General features: G+C 44.1%; 2 protein-coding genes and 1 long non-coding RNA gene across 7 annotated transcripts in view; 2 read left to right on the top strand and 1 right to left on the bottom strand.

Annotated features, from left to right (window-relative positions):
* FXR1 (FMR1 autosomal homolog 1) overlaps nucleotides 1–7,570 on the top strand; it is a 35,664-nt gene extending 28,094 nt beyond the window's left edge. Inside the window, exons 13-17 of one of the 4 annotated variants that reach the window (XM_054207474.1) lie at nucleotides 1,292–1,474; nucleotides 2,166–2,366; nucleotides 3,112–3,192; nucleotides 5,600–5,691; nucleotides 6,552–7,570. In XM_054207474.1, the coding sequence (XP_054063449.1) occupies nucleotides 1,292–1,474; nucleotides 2,166–2,366; nucleotides 3,112–3,192; nucleotides 5,600–5,691; nucleotides 6,552–6,722 (728 nt within the window). In that variant the 3' untranslated portion in view covers nucleotides 6,723–7,570. Of the gene's footprint in view, nucleotides 1–1,291; nucleotides 1,496–2,165; nucleotides 2,367–3,111; nucleotides 3,193–3,418; nucleotides 4,307–5,599; nucleotides 5,692–6,551 lie in introns of those variants that run through there. The other 3 variants (XM_054207473.1, XM_054207476.1, XM_054207475.1) reach the window with 3 other exon arrangements.
* Nucleotides 7,571–8,896: 1,326 nt separating this feature from the next.
* Nucleotides 8,897–13,199, bottom strand: DNAJC19 (DnaJ heat shock protein family (Hsp40) member C19). Its single transcript, XM_054207479.1, has 6 exons — nucleotides 13,090–13,199; nucleotides 12,629–12,680; nucleotides 12,282–12,355; nucleotides 11,847–11,923; nucleotides 10,845–10,915; nucleotides 8,897–9,616 (listed from the first exon to the last, which is right to left on the bottom strand). Exons 1-6 carry the CDS (start codon nucleotides 13,090–13,092, stop codon nucleotides 9,546–9,548), a joined length of 348 nt encoding a protein of 115 aa, XP_054063454.1. The 5' UTR covers nucleotides 13,093–13,199; the 3' UTR covers nucleotides 8,897–9,545.
* Nucleotides 12,506–19,920, top strand: part of LOC128911898 (uncharacterized) — a 39,883-nt gene continuing 32,468 nt past the window's right edge. For both annotated transcript variants that reach the window (XR_008467225.1, XR_008467224.1), the window contains exons 1-3: nucleotides 12,506–12,576; nucleotides 19,014–19,083; nucleotides 19,623–19,847. This is a non-coding gene — a long non-coding RNA (uncharacterized LOC128911898). The remainder of the gene's footprint in view (nucleotides 12,577–19,013; nucleotides 19,084–19,622; nucleotides 19,848–19,920) is intronic.

The raw sequence follows: 19,920 nt of genomic DNA, 5'->3' as shown, positions 1-19,920 counted from the left end.
GTTCTGATTGAGGAGGAGAATAATATATATATGCTTGTCTGTGATCACGGCCATCTTATGAACGTATTTTTGATAAGCAAAGCAAAATAATTTAAAATGGAGACAGCACAAAATCCTGTTTGTTTTTTTCAGTTTGGTTGGAACTAACAGGGTTTGTTTAAGATGTAGTGAGATGTTGTGATATATTTTTAAATAACCAGGGAACTGCTATTGAGTTCCCTAGAGCTGTGCGCATCTCCTTTGTGTTCAGCAGCAGCTCCCCAGCTGGAGACAGTCTGCACCTGAATATAGACGTATTTCACAAAGGAACAGTAAATAGGGACAAAAACAATCTATAGATTCAATACAGTAAGTCATTCTTGATTATCTGCACATAGCTCACTTCTGGTACAGAATCAGACAAGTTCTTCCTTTGGATTTTATATTCCGTCACTGACTGTAGTTTCCGGGATCATGCCGTGGTGGGCAGGTTGATTCTGATGATAATGTTAATGTGTGGTTTTTTTTACAATTTCCCAATGCATTGCTTGACTAAAGTATAATGATGGCTGTTCAGTTTGTTTATTGACCCACAGACTTCCATTTGGAAAACTTCCTATTTTTCCTTCCCCAAATAGCAAGAGTTGCAGCTTGGAACCAGTTGGGTCTAAATATCTTTATTACAGAAAGGTTAGCAGGGAGAGCTCCTGGCTGCTTACGATAAATAGTAGACCTGGAATTTTTAAGTGGTAAAAAGCTGTGTGGGTTTGGTTAGCTCAGAGACGGTGGGATATTATGGCTGCTATTTAACACGAACAGTTAAATTGTTCAAGCAGCATTGCAACAGCCTGAAGAGTTGCTTAGCAACAGCCATCAGCGATAGGGTGGCAAAGTTGTCCTTGGGAATTTCAGAGAAGTTGCCTAGAAACTGCACCAAATGCCTGCAGTGTTTGCACAAAGAGAAGAAACGCTGTTTAGTCCTTCATTTATCTGTGTACATACATTATCTTTGGTAATCTTTGAGCCCTTCTCGTGTTATTGCAGACAAACTTAGGTTGAGAATCTTAAAAATGTAGGTAACCTATGCTCTATCTATAGTTTATATGTTGCATATATTTTAATATATAAAATTATATCTACATTTATCTACTCTTATAAGTATATATTAATAAATTTATTTACTTCTAATAGTTATATGTGTATATATATATAACCAGCCATGCTGGTTGGAAGGCATCTGTGAGAATCTGAAAGCAGAATATAATCCCAAATTTCATATTAATTTCCAATTTTCTTTTCCTTCTTGTACAAGGTACAAACTCCGAGCTCTCTAATCCCTCTGAAACAGAATCTGAGAGAAAAGATGAACTTAGTGACTGGTCCTTGGCAGGAGAAGATGATAGAGAGAGCAGACACCAACGTGACAACAGGCGGCGTCCTGGAGGACGGGGCCGTAGTGTGTCTGGAGGCCGTGGGCGTGGTGGACCTCGTGGTGGCAAGTCATCCATTAGCTCTGGTACCGGGCTTCAAACGTATTTGGAATTTAGTTTTTGTTCCTGGCAGTTTTCTGTATAACCTCTTACTATTTTAAAATACTCCGTTTTTACATTATAACCTTAATACACAGGGATTTCAGTAGAGTTGTGTGACAGTTTCTTGTTAGATTTTTATTTGTTTATCTTCTGCTCACGATGATCTTCATTTCCTTCCTCTACTACAGACACACACTAATGATATTATCAATGTTTATAAAACATGTTCCCTATGGTCGCCTTCCGAGTTAAGCTTGTATTTAGATACAGAATGAGAGAAGAAATCCTAGCGTGGAAGTTATCTTATGTTTTATCAGAATTTGACTGTGCTAATTCATAACACTTTAATAGTGTCAAAAGCACCACACCGCTGTGAAGCGAAAGGCGTATTTTACCCATTTAGCAGTAAAATTTCTCTAAATGTCCCCTTGGAAATCTTTGCCATGAAATAATAGAGGTGCCCATTGTGGTGCCTCAGAACGTTTCCTGTTGGGTTAGAGTCAGAGGGGAGCTGTGTGAAATCAGAAGCCCTGTGGCTGGGCGTAGTACGCCTTCTTGTAAGGTTGCTTTGTGTTTTGAAACTTCCAGACACAGCCTGGAAATTAAGCTAGATGTAACCACGGGATCTTAGATGGAAACTTCTTGTTTGTTTAGTGCTTAAAGACCCGGACAGCAACCCCTACAGCCTGCTCGATAACACGGAGTCAGACCAGACTGTGGACACGGATGCCAGTGAGTCTCACCACAGCAGCAACCGGCGCAGGAGGTCACGCAGGCGAAGGACTGACGAAGATGCTGTTCTTATGGACGGAATGACAGAGTCTGACACGGCTTCTGTTAATGAGAATGGTTTAGGTATGTAAACAGCTGGCTGATAGTCCCAGAACAAGCTAAGAAAAAAGTGTTGTCCCTGTAAGTGTAGTGAAACACGCGTTCATTTTTGTCAGTGCCAAGTCGTTGTTCTGTTGGAGGTTGCTGTCTGGTTAAAGGCTTCCCCCACGGCTCTGCCATGAAACCTCCTCTTTATGAGCTACACTAGTATTTCACGTGCCTCTTGTAAAAACTGTCTGACGGAGACATCAAAGACTAACTTGTTTCCCACTAGCACTGCTGTTCTCACAAAAACAGTGCTACTGGGGCGGCGTTCTGGTCTGGCCGTGGCAACCTCCGGCTCGGTGTAGGAAAGCTACTTAAGAAGCTGTTAATTTGTCCCTACCCCGCTTCTGCTTAAGTACTTTCTCTCAGTAAATTCTCTTGATACTGACTGGGACAAGAATATAATCTGCTTAATAATGGTGGGGGGTGGTGGAATCTTCTTTCATGGGTTCTGTGGCTAAAATTTGACATATGGTTACTTATTAAATAAATCTGAGGTCATCAAGTATATGCCTAAATGTCTTAATGAGCCAAGAGCAAAAACGTAAAATCTAGCTCTGGCATTATTGTGTGTGCTTTCAGTATAAAGTTATGTTTATCTTTCAGCCTGTCTCTTTAATAGAAGCAATGTTAAATGCCCCTTGCTGAAACTGCTGAAGAATTTATTTATTTATCTATTTATTTTATTGTCAGAAACAGTTCATGGTAAACTTTGCAATTGCAGATGATAGTGACAAAAAACCCCAGCGACGCAATCGTAGCCGCAGGCGTCGCTTCAGGGGTCAGGCAGAAGATAGACAGCCAGGTAATTCCAGTGGAGCTGTGGGGAATCGCAGGTCGAAAGCATGAGAGAATGTTGTGTCTGCTCTTTTCCATATAGCTGCATAATATAAAGAGGTTACTCAATAACTAATAAGACTACTAGATAAAGATGAAAGACTTTTTTTTTTTCTACTAGGAGAACTATGAAAGTTCTTAATCTGCCTAATGAAACTAATTTTAAAGTCTAACTTTTTGCTTGGATGTACAAGTTCTGCTTCTGATCGGGCTCTCGCTGAAGTCAGCAGCCAGAGCGCTGCCGGGTTCAGTGGTGCCGGATCGAGACAAATGGAAAGTTCGTGCTCCGCGCTCACCCGCATCCGCGCGCTCGCACCCGAGGTGTCGCCATCCCCACTGGGCACAGGGCCCCGCGCTGGCCCCGCTGGGAGCCCGGCCAGGGGCTGGCGGGAGCTGCCTGTCCCCGGCCCGGCCACGCTGCTGCCACCAGCCCCCGGCTCCCGTCAGTGTTTCTGAGCCAGCCACGGATTGAGGGGGGGAAGGAGGAGGAATTGAAATGAAATTGCATGTTTTCAATTTTATGTTGTTGTGGCTTGTTGCATTTCTTTGGTGTGTACTAACACTCGAAATGTTCCAGGTGAACTACCCGATTGTCACTAGAATGCCCTACTCAGAAACTGCTTGTTCATACACGGCGTCAGGCGGGAGGAGATTGACAGGCTCAACATTTCACCCAGATTCGTCTTCCTTATGTCTGTGGTGCTCACACAACATTTGATTAAAAAGAAAAAATTGTTGCATTACACTAATTAGAAGTTGGGGGAAGAAAAAAAAACCCAAACACCCCGTTCCCCTAAAAAGACCCACAGTAACCCGTTACTTCTCAGCATTCTAGTTTTGTAACAGTGATTGGAGTTTATAAACAGGCGGAAAAAGCAAAAATGGATTTCAGCTTTTACTTCTAAGAAAATAATTTTAGCAACATAGAGAGATGTTAGTCATCCCTACAGAAGCTATGATACTTTTAAATCTGAGTATTCTAAAAACAAAATTCCCAAACAAGATTTCTCAGTTTCTTTCTTGTTGATGTCTTTGTTCCAAACGCCATTTTCAGTTTGCACAATAAATACTTTGAAATACAACAGTTAAGAGCATTGGTAGTTAGTTATACTGTCTTTGTGAAAAATGCTCAAATAATTTAATCTCTGCGTAAGTTATAGTGAGTGAAATTAAGACAGAGGAACTTCCCCCACCAAATGCTCACAACGTACTTCAGTCATTTAGTTGTATTATTTGGTTTACGTCACTGTAGGATTCCTACTATATACATAAAGAATTAGTGTCTTACACTGTATGCATAAAACTTCCTTCATCTTTACATTAGAGGAGCTGGACACAGAACCTCATTTTTAAAGAAATAATTCTCCTTGTGCAGAAACTCCCTGGGCCTTGACCCTCAGGCAAGGACCCAGCTGTGAGAAGCCCGGTCACCGTAACAGAAAACGCACGCGCTCTCCCTCCGTCCTGTTCCCAGCTAGGTTCCATGCACAGCCATTCCTAAATCCAGGAGAATAGTTCACCTGAATGCATGATCTACTAAACGTAACTGTACTGTTCATTAGATAATGCTTGCCAACACTAACGTGCTTTAGCTCATCACAGATACAAGCGTCTATTTAAATTTGTAGTGCTGTGTATTCCAAGGCTCGAGTTGACTCTGGTGTGGTGGGGCGAGGGCGGGGTGAGGCAGAGCCAGCCCCAGGAGCAGGTGCTGAGGTGGGCAGAAGAAGAGAGGTCAGAAGCCCGTGGCCGGCACGAGTAAGTGCGGCCGCAGCAGGGCCCCCACCGGCGGCTCCTGCTCCTGAGCCGCTCTGGGGCCTGTGTCACCGCAGTTCACCCACCGCCCGCACCCCAGAGCTAACGGGGGAGCGCGGTTTGAGACCAGGAGGAGGCGAGGTCTCCTGCCAATTGCTCCATGAAGTAACAAAGATTTGGATGCCGCCTTATCGTAAGTGATACCACGCTCTGAACCTCCCCCAATTCCTTTCATATTTTAATTTGCCTCCATTTTATTAGTGTCGGTAAAACCCCAGTGACAAACAGTCTGTAGCTGAAAGAGCCTGCAGTCTGCTCTCTTCAAACCCAGTACAGAAGGCCCGTATTTTCCAGTAAAATTCACAATTGGACCAAAATTACTATTTTATTAACTTTAAGATTCCACCTTCAGATCCTCGCATTACCACTGATTTTAGTGAAAATCGTATTTAACAGCAGAAACAAACTGATCCCTGCTGTGTAGGTGATAGCTCTAAGTGTGAAGGCCTTTTGGGAGACGTCTCCCAGTTGTAGCGTAATTTGTACAGAAAAGACCTGTGAAGTTAGTGCTGCTTGAGGCTTCTGACGTGAGCATCACTCTCGTTTCTCTCCTTGCACAGTAACAGTAGCTGATTATATCTCACGAGCTGAATCTCAAAGTAGACAGAGAAACCCTCCAAAAGAGACACTAGCCAAAACCAAGAAAGAAACGGTAAGCTTTTCTTTTTTAATGTTTCCTCTTTTTTTCCCCTCTTCCCTTGCAGCAGAACAGTAAAGGAATGATTCGTGTAGCTGGCCCTCATTTGACTACAAGTCATTTGAGTTCAAGAATAAGTAATTAGAAGTAAAACTGGCCCAGAGCCAATAGAACGGACACTGACTCGTAGACTGTCATTACAGACTTTAGTAACAGTGTAATGCTCAAACGAAGTCTTTATGCGTTTTCAAATATTACACTTGCTGAGGGAGCATTACCTATGAGATGCGCAGTTATCCCTGGAGGAGTCTTGAGAACTAATCCTTGAAACACTTTATAGAGGATACTAAGTAGTGTGTTCAGTGGCGCAGACGAGCTGCTTCAGAAAGAATTGATGTTACCGAGACCGTGGATCTGAGATCTGCGTTTGTTAAAGGACCAGAGTGGCATGACATAAAGCACAATAGCCAGAGTGCCTTTACTTCTACACTAACACTGGACTTGCGGCCACAGGTTATGTCTGAGTGTAGCAAAATAAGAAAAATCCATTGCTATACGATTACCAAAAGCTAATTCGAAAGGGGTGTGAAAACTCAGCTTTTCAGTTAACTTCATTGGCTTGAAAAGCGGGGAATTGAGAATTAAGCCGTGGGGGGTGTGCTGGGGCTCTGCTGTCTCAGGGTTACCCTGGCACCATTTCCTGGGCAGCGTCGGCTGCAGAAGTCTCCCGTAAGCGACAAGAGAAGCGAGAGGGGGCTGGAACCGGTGGGGTGCGGCTGCTTCCCGTGGCAAAGCTGCCCCCTGAGCCAGAGGGAATTGGACTCCGCGCTCTGTATTTTTACAGGAATTTTATATTCTGGTTTTGTTTTTGCAAGGCGAAAGACGCGATTGATGAGAACAGCCCTTCCGAAAAGGCAGTGAATGGGCCTGCTACGACTTCTGGGGATGAGCCTTCGAAACTACAGCACAGTCCTGAGGAGAAGAAAGTTACCGTTCAGGAGGATGGGAATAATCAGGAAGAAGCAGTGCTGAATGGTGTTTCATAAACTGAAGTTCCTAGTTTACAGTTCTTTTACATTACATTTAAAATAGTGCTTGTATAAGCTTGCCAAAGATAGAATACGGATCGCCAGTCTTGACACCGCACTTTCAGTTCCTCCATTTTGGAATACAGAAAGGGGAGGGATCCTGAAGAAATCATATGTTAAACATACTTTGACACCTACTGTGTTATAAATATATCATCAGATGTGCCTTGAGATAGTATATGTAACATTTAAATAAACAAAATTGCTGGCTATAGGAAATGTTATTTTGTTTTCAAAATATGGCAAAGATGTGAGGGGGATCCCTAACATAATACTCTTTATGAAAGCATTAGCTGCTTTTGTTACATTTTTAATAATATGCAACCACTTCTTCACCTGAGGAATACTAGAAAGAAATGCAGTCTAAAATATTTTGCACTGAAATGTAATTTCTCCATTAGTTTAGTCTGGAAACTGGTCTGTTTTAATACATGTTTTTTAAATGCTGTATGTAGAGGAAAAATCTGCAGACCACTGGAATACATTTGTTAAATTCTCATAATCTGCAGGGATACTGGGTGACATTGGCAGTGACTGTTCTACATTGAGGCTTTGTTTGGTTTATTTATTAAACTGTACAGTATTTAAAAATCAAACATAGCTTTAGTTAACACTAAGCTGAATTAGTCATGTCCATTAAGACATAACCTGAACTACTGAAAAGATCAATTTCCAGAAAGTTTATTCTGTATAAACTACATATGTTAGTCCTTAGTAGAGTATTTTTATTTTTGTTTTGGTTGTTTGATGTGCAATATGTTTTTTTTGTATGCTGGTAGTAAAAGAAAATAAACTTTGATCTTCCATCTGTTGACTGTTTCTATCAGAAATTTAAATTACTATTGACTTCAAGGTTTTCCAGCCGGTACCACTAACAATTGAAGCTTACTTGCAAGGCAGCTCGAACCTTTAACTCTTATTTAAGAGTTTTCTAACACGCTCATCTTATCATCTTATCTTCTATTCTTTAAGGTGATGATGTAGAACAGCAGCTAACACATCTAGAACCAGGCTGCTTACCTTGGAGACATCACCTAACCCCACTAACATCCGTAGGAATCAATGCAGACGTAGCTTTTGCTGGAGAAGGGGGAAGCACGGCACACTAACCCATCGCGGCAGGCGCGGGAGCAATGGAGCAGAAGACGCCCGTGCAGGAAGAGGTCGGGGTAGCGAGGAGATGGTGGAAGAAGTCAGAGCAAAGGGGTAGCGCTGAACTTGTGCTGACTTGAAAAAGAAGCTCTTACCTGGTTCCTCAGACGTGAGTAAGGACAAAAGCAAGCACTCAGCCAGCACTGGCTCCAGCTGCTGCCCCCGGCACCTGCACCAGCTGCAGCTTTGATTAAGGAGATGGGCAGATTTAACACAACTGTTGACACTTAGTTGACAGTGTTCCCTCCTGGAGAACAGTGAAATTGTCTGAACTCTAGAGTGCACAAGCATTTCACCTGATAAGGCGGCTGCGGGAGTGACGAAAATTTAAAAAAACTAGGGGAAAAAAAGCCAGGATTATTACTAAAGTACAGTAACATTCTGCAAATGGCCTGAAACGTGCACAGCCTGGAAGTGCTGCATGGCAGTGTCCCAGCTGGTGTTCTCACCCCACCTTAAATTCTGTAGTGAAGCAAAGTTACCCCTTTCTCTATAGATTCTAAGCATTTTCTATTTCATACTCGAGTTAACTGATTCACTCCTCTCTTCTGAAGGCAGGGGACCCTTCCTTGCTGTTCTGGTAATACTTACTCAAGGGCCTGTAACTGGTCTGCAGAAACACCGGGGCCAGGGCTGGGGCAGAGGATGGCGGAGCGGAGCGGGGCCAGCGGGGCTCTCGAGTGGAGGCTGGTTGGTTCAGGAAGAGTGACACCAATCCATTGTGTTTATAAGGAGATGGGGTTAACTCTTCCATACGCTGCACGGGTGGGTGGTGGCACGTGACAGGGCTCTTGGGCCCCAGTTAAATACTCGAGAGACGCCGCTGAGGTCCGTCCGGCTGCCGGCAGCGTGACAAATCCAGCGCAGGGATCTGTGATGGCTTAGGTAAGGAGCTCCTGCTTCCTAATTACTATAAACACAGACCTTATTATGTGAATTCTAGCTTTGTACTGTTAAGATAATGTATAAAACTGCAGTACTTATATTACACATTTAGAATTTATTAAATGCTATAAAATCCATTAAAAATTGAAAGTTACTAAAAAATCCAGGACATTCCCGACCTGTCGGTAACACTTCAGAAGCTCAAACAACCTTGTTTTTCACAAGGGAAAGACAACTGAGCACATCGTTTCCTATTCTTTATTTCTTCAGTCAGAGACAACCACAAAACTCTCCCAAATCTTCCCCTCAAATAAATCCTCTTGATTTTCCCCCCCCGCTCCCCAGACCGGTTCATTGTGCTCGCTTTGGCACACGAAGGAACAGCAGCATGAACTTTAAGCACAGCTACTTTAACAAAAATTAGGTAACGGCAGTAAGTTTACCTGTATCTGGTAACATGCATTGGCCAAACCAAGTCATTACTCTTTTGCACTGAAAATATTTCTGAGTGGCAGATTTTGCTGCTTAATAAAGAACAGCTTGGGAAAAAAAAAACAACTTGAAGCCTCACTCCCTCACACGCTTCCCCAAAAAGTGACTAAAATGCAAGGCGGGAAGTACCTCCCTGGATTCGTATTTCCAGCTTCATTTATGTTAAGTCAAAGACCAACAATAGAATGTTTCTTAATCTGTTTATCAAAAATAATCATTTGCGCGGACAAACCCTCTGATTTTCTCACTCATTCATTTTTTAGCTTGGTCTTCCAGTAAATCTTTAGCTTCGTTGATTTTGGCCGCTACATATGGAGAACCGCCTAGAAGAAAGATAACTTCATGTCACATCAGGTGAAAGAATTCTGTGTTGTTAATGATGCCAGAGTACACAGGAAAATAGCACGAGCGTGGTCTGAAAAGGATCCACGTTCAAGAACAAACTTCATTATGACTGAAGCCGCGTAAGTTTACACCTACAGTCAGCGCAGGAGCTGAACGTGCAGACAGCTCATTCCGCTGCGGCTGCTTTTCGTTTACTGGAGTGGGTTTTTTCTCCAGTTTCATCAGGCATAAATGAATTGGTCACTAATGGCGCAGCCTAAAGTTTGTTGTGAACACAGAAGTGTTAAACTGGCCAATCTGCAGATAAACCTTCCCCCTAGCTGAAGGCCAGCGTCTGAGCTGCTGCTGGACGGACTGGGGTGGTTTTTAAACGGGACAGACAAATGACTTACGCAGGTACTGAACCACAATCCACAAATGCACTGAAATTGGGCCCGGCCCTGAGGTGCAGAGATGCGTACCGCGCCGTGGTAGCATGCGTACCACTTACTAGAATTGCTCTATTTACCTGAAGCTTCATTTAACCTATTTAGGTCATGTGAAATATGCTCCCAGCACTCTTCCAGGTTCCACGTATATTCAGTAAAGTTAATTTTGAAGTTAACTTCTGCTAGATATTATCTATGAAAGGCGTATACCAAGGATTATTTTGGATTTTTAAGCCATTTTACCTTTGAAGTGAGGATTAAAAAATTAAATGCCAAACACTAACAGGTGATTCTGACTTACTGAAGTAAAGAGAATTTAGAGCAGGTACAGACACCTCAAGTTAATAACTTTAAGCATAACTAGATTCTGAGCCTTCAGAGTACCACGAACAGAAATACTTCCCAGTTCAGTGCCTCCGAGAGACACAGAAGGCTCAACGCCTGCCAGTTATCCATCGCATTCAAACCAACTCAAACTCACACGTGCACAAAGTGCGCAAATATACTCTGCTCCTTCATCTAAAATTAAGGCAATTCCAAGTCTCATTTTAATCTGATATGCACCAAAGACAGAGCAAGTAACAATCTGTTCCAAAATCTGTTTGAATCCGTTCCAAAAGCGTAAGGATCGAAGTACCCTAAAAGTTTTTTCACCCAGAGCTTTCTGGGGTTTTGTAGGAGCTGAGGTAGTCACGTGGCAGTCACTTCTGCCCTACGCAGTGCTAGTATCTGTGTTAAAAACATGTATTAATTAATCAATGTGACTTAATTTACTTACCTTTATCTGGATGATTCAGAAGCATGATCCGTCTATGAGCTTCTCTAATTTTACTTCTGTTGGCTGTAGGGCTTTAAAAGAGAGAGAAAAACTGACTTAAGGGAACCTCTAAAATTCCCCCAGCTCCTTAAAGGATGTCTCAACAAGCGAACGCTGTCTCTGCATAAACTCTTTAGCTTACACGTGGTTTTGTTTTCCTATTACTGATGTGTAGCATGTAAGTCCTGGAGAGGGTTTCTAATTTTTTCCCAAAATACTGTGTGCTGACGACGCGCTAGAGCAGTCGAATACGGTGGGGACATTCACACGGTTGAAAACAAACAGAACTACGTTGTAACATTTTTATTGGGACAACTTCCTAAAGGCTGGAGGAAAACAATAAAATAAAATATGCTCTTGAGTTATTTAAAAACAAACGACTGTTTGTATGCAAACTCCACAGTTGGAAGTTGCCTTCAAATAGAAATGGTTCTTGCTCTCTATCTTATTAGAAAAGTTTGTGGGTTTAGTCTTAAGCCTCTCTAATTTTTGGCAGGGATAGCTACCATACTTGTATCTAAGGTGTTCTAGAGTAGGAGATGACTTCACTCCTCACGCGAGAAACGGGGGTGCAGCACCCTCACACTGCGTCTCTCTCAATCTCACCAGGAGTGACCAGCCCAGCCCGGCTCCCCGCACCGCGTCAACCCCAAGGCTCCCTGAGAACGGCGCGTTTACCGGGACCTGGATTTGGCTTTTGAACCTGCTGGGGCTTTGCAGATGCACAGAAGTCCAGCTAAGCTTAGCTTTAAGTGAGGTAACGTGTAGCAAAGAATCCCAAATAAATACAGAAAATCCTGAAAGGCTGGTCATGCTGCCTGACTCGGCAGTGACGTTCCCAGGGGAATCTGGGCATAGGACAGTCTTAAGCATTGAGAACTGTGTCCTTTTCAGACCAGGCCAGCAACCAGGTAACACCGCAGCCTCCTTTTTACCTTTCGTTTGTAATAACTTTCCTTTTACCTCACTCCTAGTATTAAAGCTGCTTCTCGTTTAGTCATTTTGGGTTCAAATCCACCTCTGTAATAACCACTGAAGGCCTGAAAGAGAAAAAGTCTTAGTTAAAAAAACACTACTTTGTAAGTTTATCAGTCAAAACAACTCATTATTGCTTTAGTAGCTGCTGAGCTTTTAGTCTGTAAGAACACTCCGAAGCTGCTTTTGCACTTATAGTCAGAAATTCAGTTGGGAATATCATTATTTAAACGAGTACTTAAACTTCCCAAAACAAGTTCTCTATTCATCTATCACCACCGGAGTTGCTGACATTGTTATTACTGACAAAATTATTTTCAGTATTAGAAGAAAATACAGTAATGCTATATAGAGACAACAGTCTGTATTATTTCACCGAGTAAACTTTTAAATAAAAGATGTTACTGATAAAGAAAAACTTACAGATTTTGGTAGATTCTGAAGTGCTTGTTTAACTTGCGGCTCCATTTGCTTCATAGCTTTTAGAGCATAGCGACCTTAAATAAATCAGTGTTGAACACGGCTAAGTATAATGTTTCGTAAAGATTTAGCAATTCAGCTCAACTGGTAACTTGTGGAATAAATTTTTTGAGGACATAAAAAACTAAGAACTTTGATCTGTTCTTTAATTACATGTTTCTCGATACAGGCTCTCCCAAAAGCATCCTGGATGAGTTATTAAAGTACCTTACAACCACCAGCACCGAAGCAGGGGATGGTAAGTACAACTGGGTGTTCGGTGTCCCCCCCCCACCCCGTCATCTACAAACCTGCAAATCCAGCTGCCGCTATGGTCAGCCCAACCGCCACCATGGTGCTGGCCTACACAGGGAAGACATGAAGTATTCACTTATCAAAGGAAGAGGACAAAAGCCCCCCCGGCGATCCCTACCGCGGGCCGGACTGGTGTGTGCCTTGCAGCCACCACGCCTAGGGGACAGGCGCTCATGACACGAGTTACTCCGGCCACGGGGCTCCGAGCGCAGCGGGGCGGGAACCCCCCAGCCGCGGGGCCGAGGGAAACCCGGCCCGGCAGCACCGGCCCGCTCGGCGGCCCCCCCCGGAGCCACCGCGGCCTGTGCGGGGCAGCGCCCCGGGCCCCGCGGCCGGACGGCCCAAGGACAGACGAGCTCCTCGGCCCGGGGCAGGGCTAGGGAGCTGCGGGCACAGGCGTGAGCACCCCCCGGCTCCTGCGGCGAGACTCGCCGGGCCCGGCCCCCGCCGCACTCACCATGGCCGACCCGACCCGGCCGCGGGCCGCGCTGGCGGAGCGCCCCGCCTCGCCGTACGGCACCCGGCACGGCCGCAAAGCCGCCACCGGCTGTCGTAAAGCGGGGCGGGGCGAGGCGGGGGCCGTGCCCTGGGGAGGGGCAGCGCCGGCACCTCGGGGGGCGGCCGCAGCCCGCAGCCGGCTGGGATGGCGGCGCGGTGGCGGGAAGGGCCGAACGCGGCGTCGCGGCCTCACGGGAGCGGCCGTGCGGGGGCTGCCGGCGGTGCCGGTCAGCGCTTGCGTTCCTGCTCTAGAGCCTCCTCGCACTCCTGAGGCGTTTCTTAGAAAAAGTAGCGTTTCCGCCATCCCGTTTTTCTTGTCTCTTGTTCTAGTCACTCGCGCCCCTTCTGCCCGTCCCGTTTTCGCTGGGCCGTGCTCCCGTCGCCTCGCCCGGGCCCGTCCCCGCCCGGGGGTGTCCCCGGGGGTGTCCCCTCGGCGCTGGTTCCGGGTGGACGAGCCCAGTTTCCTGGCCGCTGAAGATGACTACGAAGCGAGGGGCAACTACAGGCCTGGCCTCGCATTCGAGTATTATTAATAACGTAGTGTCATCTCTTCATAACGCGGTGTCTGTAATGACACTGTGCTCAGGCAGCGGCCCGGTGTCCGTCAGTCTGTCCGTGGGTCGTGTCTGCAGTCACGGCGTGGACACCGGGCACACGGCGGTGCGGCCGTGCCAGCCCTTGGCCCCGAGGTCCCGACGGGATGCGCCCGGTGCTGTCTCACCCAGCCTCCCTTAGCAGGAGCAGACGGCGTTAGCATCGTCCTCCGTGTGGGCTGAGGGTGCCGGTGCCCTCACGGGCTCCTGGGGGACCCGGTGGTCCAAAGCAGCTTTTGGTTGCCTCAGGCCTCAGACTCACAAGCCCTCATGTAAGCAGTTCAGCACGAGAGCTGAGAAGTTTGTCATTCTGCTGGCTCTTGCAGCGGAAGATAGAATTTTCTTTTCTGATGTATAGTTTCTGAGAGTCCTGTGTTGACTTTGAATATGTCATCATTTCAGTTTGAGCTGGAATTGTTTCTTTTCCCTAAAACTCTGTGCCTGATTTAATGTCTTCTGAGATAATGTTTGGAGGTGGTCTGCTGTCTCTTTCCTTCCCCGTCATCCAAATAAAGCTACAAGAAAATAAGCTGCTGCCATTTACCGAGGGTAGAAGAAAGGTTTTGGTTAAGGCACTCGCACCGTTGTACGAGTGTTTCATGAGATGGAAAAAAAAGGAAACTTTTCTCTTTGATAAAGGAATCAAATCCATCCGTTGCAGAGCACAAGGCCCCTGCCAGCCTGTGCGACATGTCCAGATGTGGAAGGGAGAGCAAGCAAGCGGAAAACAACTAGAGGTTTGTTTTATGGGGGGAAGAATAAACCTGTAGAGATGTACGGGTCTGGCAGCCAACTAGGCGTTCTTCCTATGTAGAAGAGGATTGGGTTGTAAGATGGTTTCCTCTTTGTCCCTTTTCTATCAAAAAGGGGGAGTAGAGCTGTGCAAAAAAAGGGGCAATTACTTTACTGGGGCATGACTAGTGTTTAATTTTTCATATCATCTAAACCAATAAAGAGACGGGGACTCCTTCCCTGTAATTAATTACGTGAGGTTTGATTCTTCCATCTTGACAGAGCCTTTTGCTACGTCCAGATCGTAGTGGCTTTCAGGAGAAAACTCTCCTGAAAGGGAGTTTTATTTTATTTCTTTCCTCGCTTTCCCCAGTCCCTGCCCAGAAGGACTGGTAGCTCTACTCACAAAGGGCTTTTGCAGATTTGTACTTCGTGGTTCTTTCTATTGAGAAATTCCTCATTTTTCGAGAACGGGGATAGACGTGAAATGTGCAAACTTCCCCATGGGTTGGAACGGGTGAATAACTGGTACCTAATCCTTCTCCTGTGACAGCCCTTTAAGGAAAAGCCGGAAAGGGAGATCTTGGGAAGCTTCTGCTTGCTTAGGAGAGAGATTTCATCTTTACTGAGGAAAAAGGAGACTTTTATCTGTAAATGGGATGAGCTGGCAAGAGTTGAGGTGGGATGGAGGGATTTGCATCATTGGTACATGTTTGATACCAGCAATTGGACCAGGCTGTTGGCTGAGCCTAGACGTGGAATAATTCATTTTTTTATTATTAGATGAAGTAACTTATAATACAGGATTTGAAGACGAAATGTCATCATTCCTTTAAAATATGCCATATATATTATTACTCCATGAGACAATCCCAACTTTGTTTCGTCTCGCAGTTTGTTGAGCTTCCCTAGCAGAGCTAAAGGAGAACTAGATGTGTCCGAGCGTGGACATCCGTAGGCACATTACTTTGGATAAAGAAGACAGCGCCAGAGCTGCAAAATGCCACACTTGCTAAGGAAGAGGATGTTTTGGAGACTTCTAACATGTTTTGAGTATGGTCTTTTTTTCAGGGCCTCTTTACGTGCCGTGCATTTCTAGGAGGCATAGGATGTAGGAGATATTCTTCTACCTCCTGCTAGCTGAAGGGAGAAACCGTTGCTTTTCCTTCCTTAGCACTGCGCGTCTCTAGGGTGCTTTGGCGCGGGTGATGGGTGCCAGCTATTGTATCGCTTTACTGACCACAGTGCCTACATGCTGCCACTAAGCTTTCCAAATCTAGCAGAATTAAAATAAGCTTTCTGTGCATAAATTTGCAAATAGCTGCTCTAATTTTGTCTCAGTCTAGTCCTTTTTCCTCCTCTGCTGCTGGGGAAACCTGTATGCAGTGTGGAAGGCACTGGGTGTTTAAAAGCTGTGTTTTAAGTTCGTGGTGGTTCACATTTCAACACACAAAGTCAGTGAACACTCATCAGAGTAGCTTTAATAACAAGTGCTTGAAGGATCAGAGCTGCGATATATTATTTCTGAAACTGTAAGGTTTATGAATTATTACCTATATATAGGTTGTGTTCTCCAGAAAGTAATCATCTAGATGCCTCTCTTGGCAAATGGTGTTTTAAGTCTTGCCAAATGCTGAAAGTTGATTTTGTTCAGGTTCTGTACATAAATACTAATCTTGTGCTTGTTACACAGTGGGTAGCTTCAGGGTTTTTAAGCCTTGGTCCTTTAAGCTACTACAGCTAGAGCTTTATGGCCACGTTGGTGGCTGTAGAGACACAAGGGCACGATGCTGAAATAATAGTTATTACTGATGATTTATAGGAAGCAGGAATCGGGCGTCATGAGAATATCAAAATCAAACAAAACCAGAAAATGCAGAAAACCTCATGGAACCAGAATTAATTTTTTTTTCCCCAAATGAAGTTGGAATTGGCTTCTTTTGCCACCAGAGTTTCCATTTATTTAGAAATCAAAGTTCTGTTCTATTTCCCTGATTAGTTAATTTTATAGCACCTTATTCCTCTGGATCTTCGTGGGTCAGCCTCGTGGTGGTGTGTGGAAGGTCATTCACAGGGGAAAATTAATAAGCTCTACTGGGCTCAAAGGAAATAGATGCACTACGGGTTTTACCTTACCCCTTCTGCAGAATGTCTGGTTTTGAAATCAGAAGGCAAAATTATTGAGTGTTTAAGAAATACGCTCTCAGCTGGAACACAAAATCTCTTTGCCTACTGTGTTTCTAAACTGCTGCCTTTCTATTTTCCAGAGAAAGCCTGAAGCTTTTGTAGTTTCTTTTGTCAAGAGTTTTATCCCACAGTTGTCTTCGGGTTTTCTACTCTGGGGTTAAAATACCTCATGATGAAGATTATTTTTCTTTTGGAAGCTTTATCTTGCTGGGCTATCCAAAGTAGTAATTAAGTAAACTTTTCCATTGAAGCAGACCACTTCTGCAGAAATCTGGCACTACTTCTCTTAACTGGATCTTCCACAAACTGGACAGAAGGTGAAGCAGATAGTTGTGCTTTCAGGAGGTTTGTGACGTACCTGTTAAATGCCTCTAAGGCTGTTAAACATTTGTTCGAGTGAGAGATCACAGTTATGTGTTGTCATACATGCAGCCAGCCAGATCTTACATTGCTTATTCCTGTATGTACCGTGGCTGAACTACCAAGCTGTTAAAAGCTTGCAGATTTTCACCTTGGGGCACCAAGAAACAGAATCTCTTAGGCACTTTTAAGCACATTATTTATTTATATTTTAAGATATATATCATAAAAGTAAGGTTTAGATAGAATATCTTGGGTTGGTTTTTTCCCTGCAAACTTTTTTCCTGCTTTTTGCCTGTACTCCCCCTTCTTTGGCTGTGCCAGTCTGCCAGTTATGTGTTTCACACCTTTTTTCTTTTTCTTTTCATTTGTCCTTTTTTTTTTAGATTTTACTATCTTTTTGGGTGCTCAGCATCTGTACCAGAATACAATGCTGCACTCTCTTACCTGTGGCTAAATTAGCTGGGTATATGTAGCGTCACTGTCATTAAATTGATAATTGTAATTATTAGAGCATAGTGTGGATGTATTTAATTATAAACTGAGATTCTCTCACTTGGTAAGAATGATTTGTGGATTTTTGTAATCAAACAAAGCAAGATTTCACTGTAGTTTGACAGCAGGTATGAAGTGTGTGTGTGTGGCAGGTAGCATAGCCGTGTTCAGGACAATCACGAGAGAATCTGTTTGACTTGCAGTGGGCATTATTTGACTTCCTATCAGTTAAAAACCGGGTAAGATTGTTGGAAAGTGATGGAGGGGCAAGATTTGTAATTGTTAGTAAATTAGTCACAAAATTCCCTGAAGCTGAACTAAGGAATACAGAATCTAGATATGAATATATGCTCCTCAATAATCTGTAAAGTCAAGTCTTGATACTTATCAGTCATCTTTTACCTGAGTTGTCCTGAGTTATGCTTCTTATTTGAGGAAGAAGCAATGAGATAATGCTGACGTCTTTTACTGAGGCTATTACGTTATTTCTGGGTTTGTGTTGATTGTTATTACTCTTCAGTCTTCATTTTTGAAATTTGTATTCTGCCTGGATTGGCACTGAAACTTGCATGTCTGTGCTGTGAAGCTCTATCAAGTGTTAGGAAAACAAGCTTATGCTAGAAATTGGAAAGAGTAAAGCCTTACTTGCACTGACAATGAATTGTAGCGAGGAATAGTTCTTCAAATCGAAGGTCCCAATTCATAGGTTTCCCTCTCATGGATATTATCACAGGATCAAGGCCTGAATGAGCTATCGGGTGGACTCTGGTCCCTTTGAATACTGCAGGTTCAGATTCGCACCAGAATCTGCTCCTCTCCTACCTAAAGATTACAATTGAAATGTCAACATTGTCAGCCAGCGAGGAAGATTTGGGCGGAGCAGATAGCAAAAGGTGGGGGAAGAGCAAGAAGCAGCAAGCTACCAGCGTAGGAGAAAGCTTTAATGGCATTCTTCAGCCACGAGTTCATATGGAGCTTTCTCTAGACATGAAGTGTTATTCTGAGGAGAGAGCGGAGGGTTTTGCAGTTTTGGTCGTGATGTTAAGGTTGAAAGTTGAAACTGTAATGCACAGGTTGATGATGGAAGCTGTAACGGGCGCTGCTGGGTTTGCATTTTGCTCTTGGTTTGCATGTTAGGCTGCATTAAAAAGAAACACTAGATTAGGTGGAACCATCAAGAGGAAGGGGGAGATTTCTTATTTTCTTTAAGAGCAGCTGACTGACTTTGGGAGAGAAGACTCAAGACTGTAGGCAGAGCAAGAAAGAAATGAAAAAATCACAGCAAAAAACAGGGAGGCTTTTGCTCAAGTGGGGATATAACTGAAAGGATCAGGGGACATACGGTCAGTCCTATAGAGGATAAGAAGGAAAAGTTCCTAGGAACTATGCAGAGATTTTTTCAACCCAAACAGTCATCAAATTGACCGAAACCAATCATGGAAAACACTACCCGTGAAATACACGGTGGACAAGAAATAATTTGTGTATAACCCTTTTTACTGTTCTGTTTTGATAGGATATTTAATAGAAGTGCTGCTGAGAGACTGGCACATGTGGAACAGAGGATATGACGTGTCTGCAATGTTGTAAGTTTTTTGACTGTGGGGTATGGTTGTTGTTTTTTCTTTTTTCTTGAAACACGCAGGTTTATCTGGATTTCACTTAGGAAGAAACTTACTCTTTGATGGAGTGCTGGCCAGTGACGGTAACTGCACAAAGCACATCCTGCCCTCCCCACTGCACTTGTGACGTTCTGCCAGCAAGTGGAAAGGGAGCAGGATGAGATCAGCACATCAGCTGTTGGGGTTTTTTCTGGGAGAAGCTGGAGCACCTGGTTGGGGAAGGGCTTGGGGACACCTCTGAATCTCTCCTTATATTGGGATACCGGGGAGGTGGGGCCTTACCAGCCCATTCTTTCCAAGCAGAATCCAGCATTTGCTGTGGTCACCAAAGGCAGGAGAAATAGTGCAAAATCGGAAAACTTGCTCTGCTGGTCTCTCAAATCTTTGGCAAACACACCATTTTGACACTGGGACAGTTACCTTCTGATCTTTTCTTTAGGAGCGTTTCTAATTTGCATAAATCCTCAATTATTTACCAGGTGTCATGGTCCCCTGTGTTCCAGATGAAAGCTGTAGCCACTGGCTTGTGGGAGAGACAGAGATTTGTTTCTTGGATCCAGTAAATATTTCTGAAGCCTCATTTGAAACGTCAGAGAATGCATTTCCTTCATCACTGACTAATGTCAGAAGCCTTACTCTGGGAGATCCGTGTCCATCGCACAGGCTGATTCATCTCCGTCTGTCATATACAAAACAGGATCTGACTTTGTCCCTCCACGATGGAAGAGGTACGATTGTGTAGCATAGCATAATGTAATGCCTCCTGGCAGAATATATAGTGCAAGTTTGGGGTGGGATATT

This window comes from Rissa tridactyla, chromosome 6 (assembly GCF_028500815.1).
Source record: "Rissa tridactyla isolate bRisTri1 chromosome 6, bRisTri1.patW.cur.20221130, whole genome shotgun sequence".
Classification (NCBI taxonomy): domain Eukaryota; kingdom Metazoa; phylum Chordata; class Aves; order Charadriiformes; family Laridae; genus Rissa; species Rissa tridactyla.
This window is presented reverse-complemented; position numbering and strand designations above follow the sequence as displayed.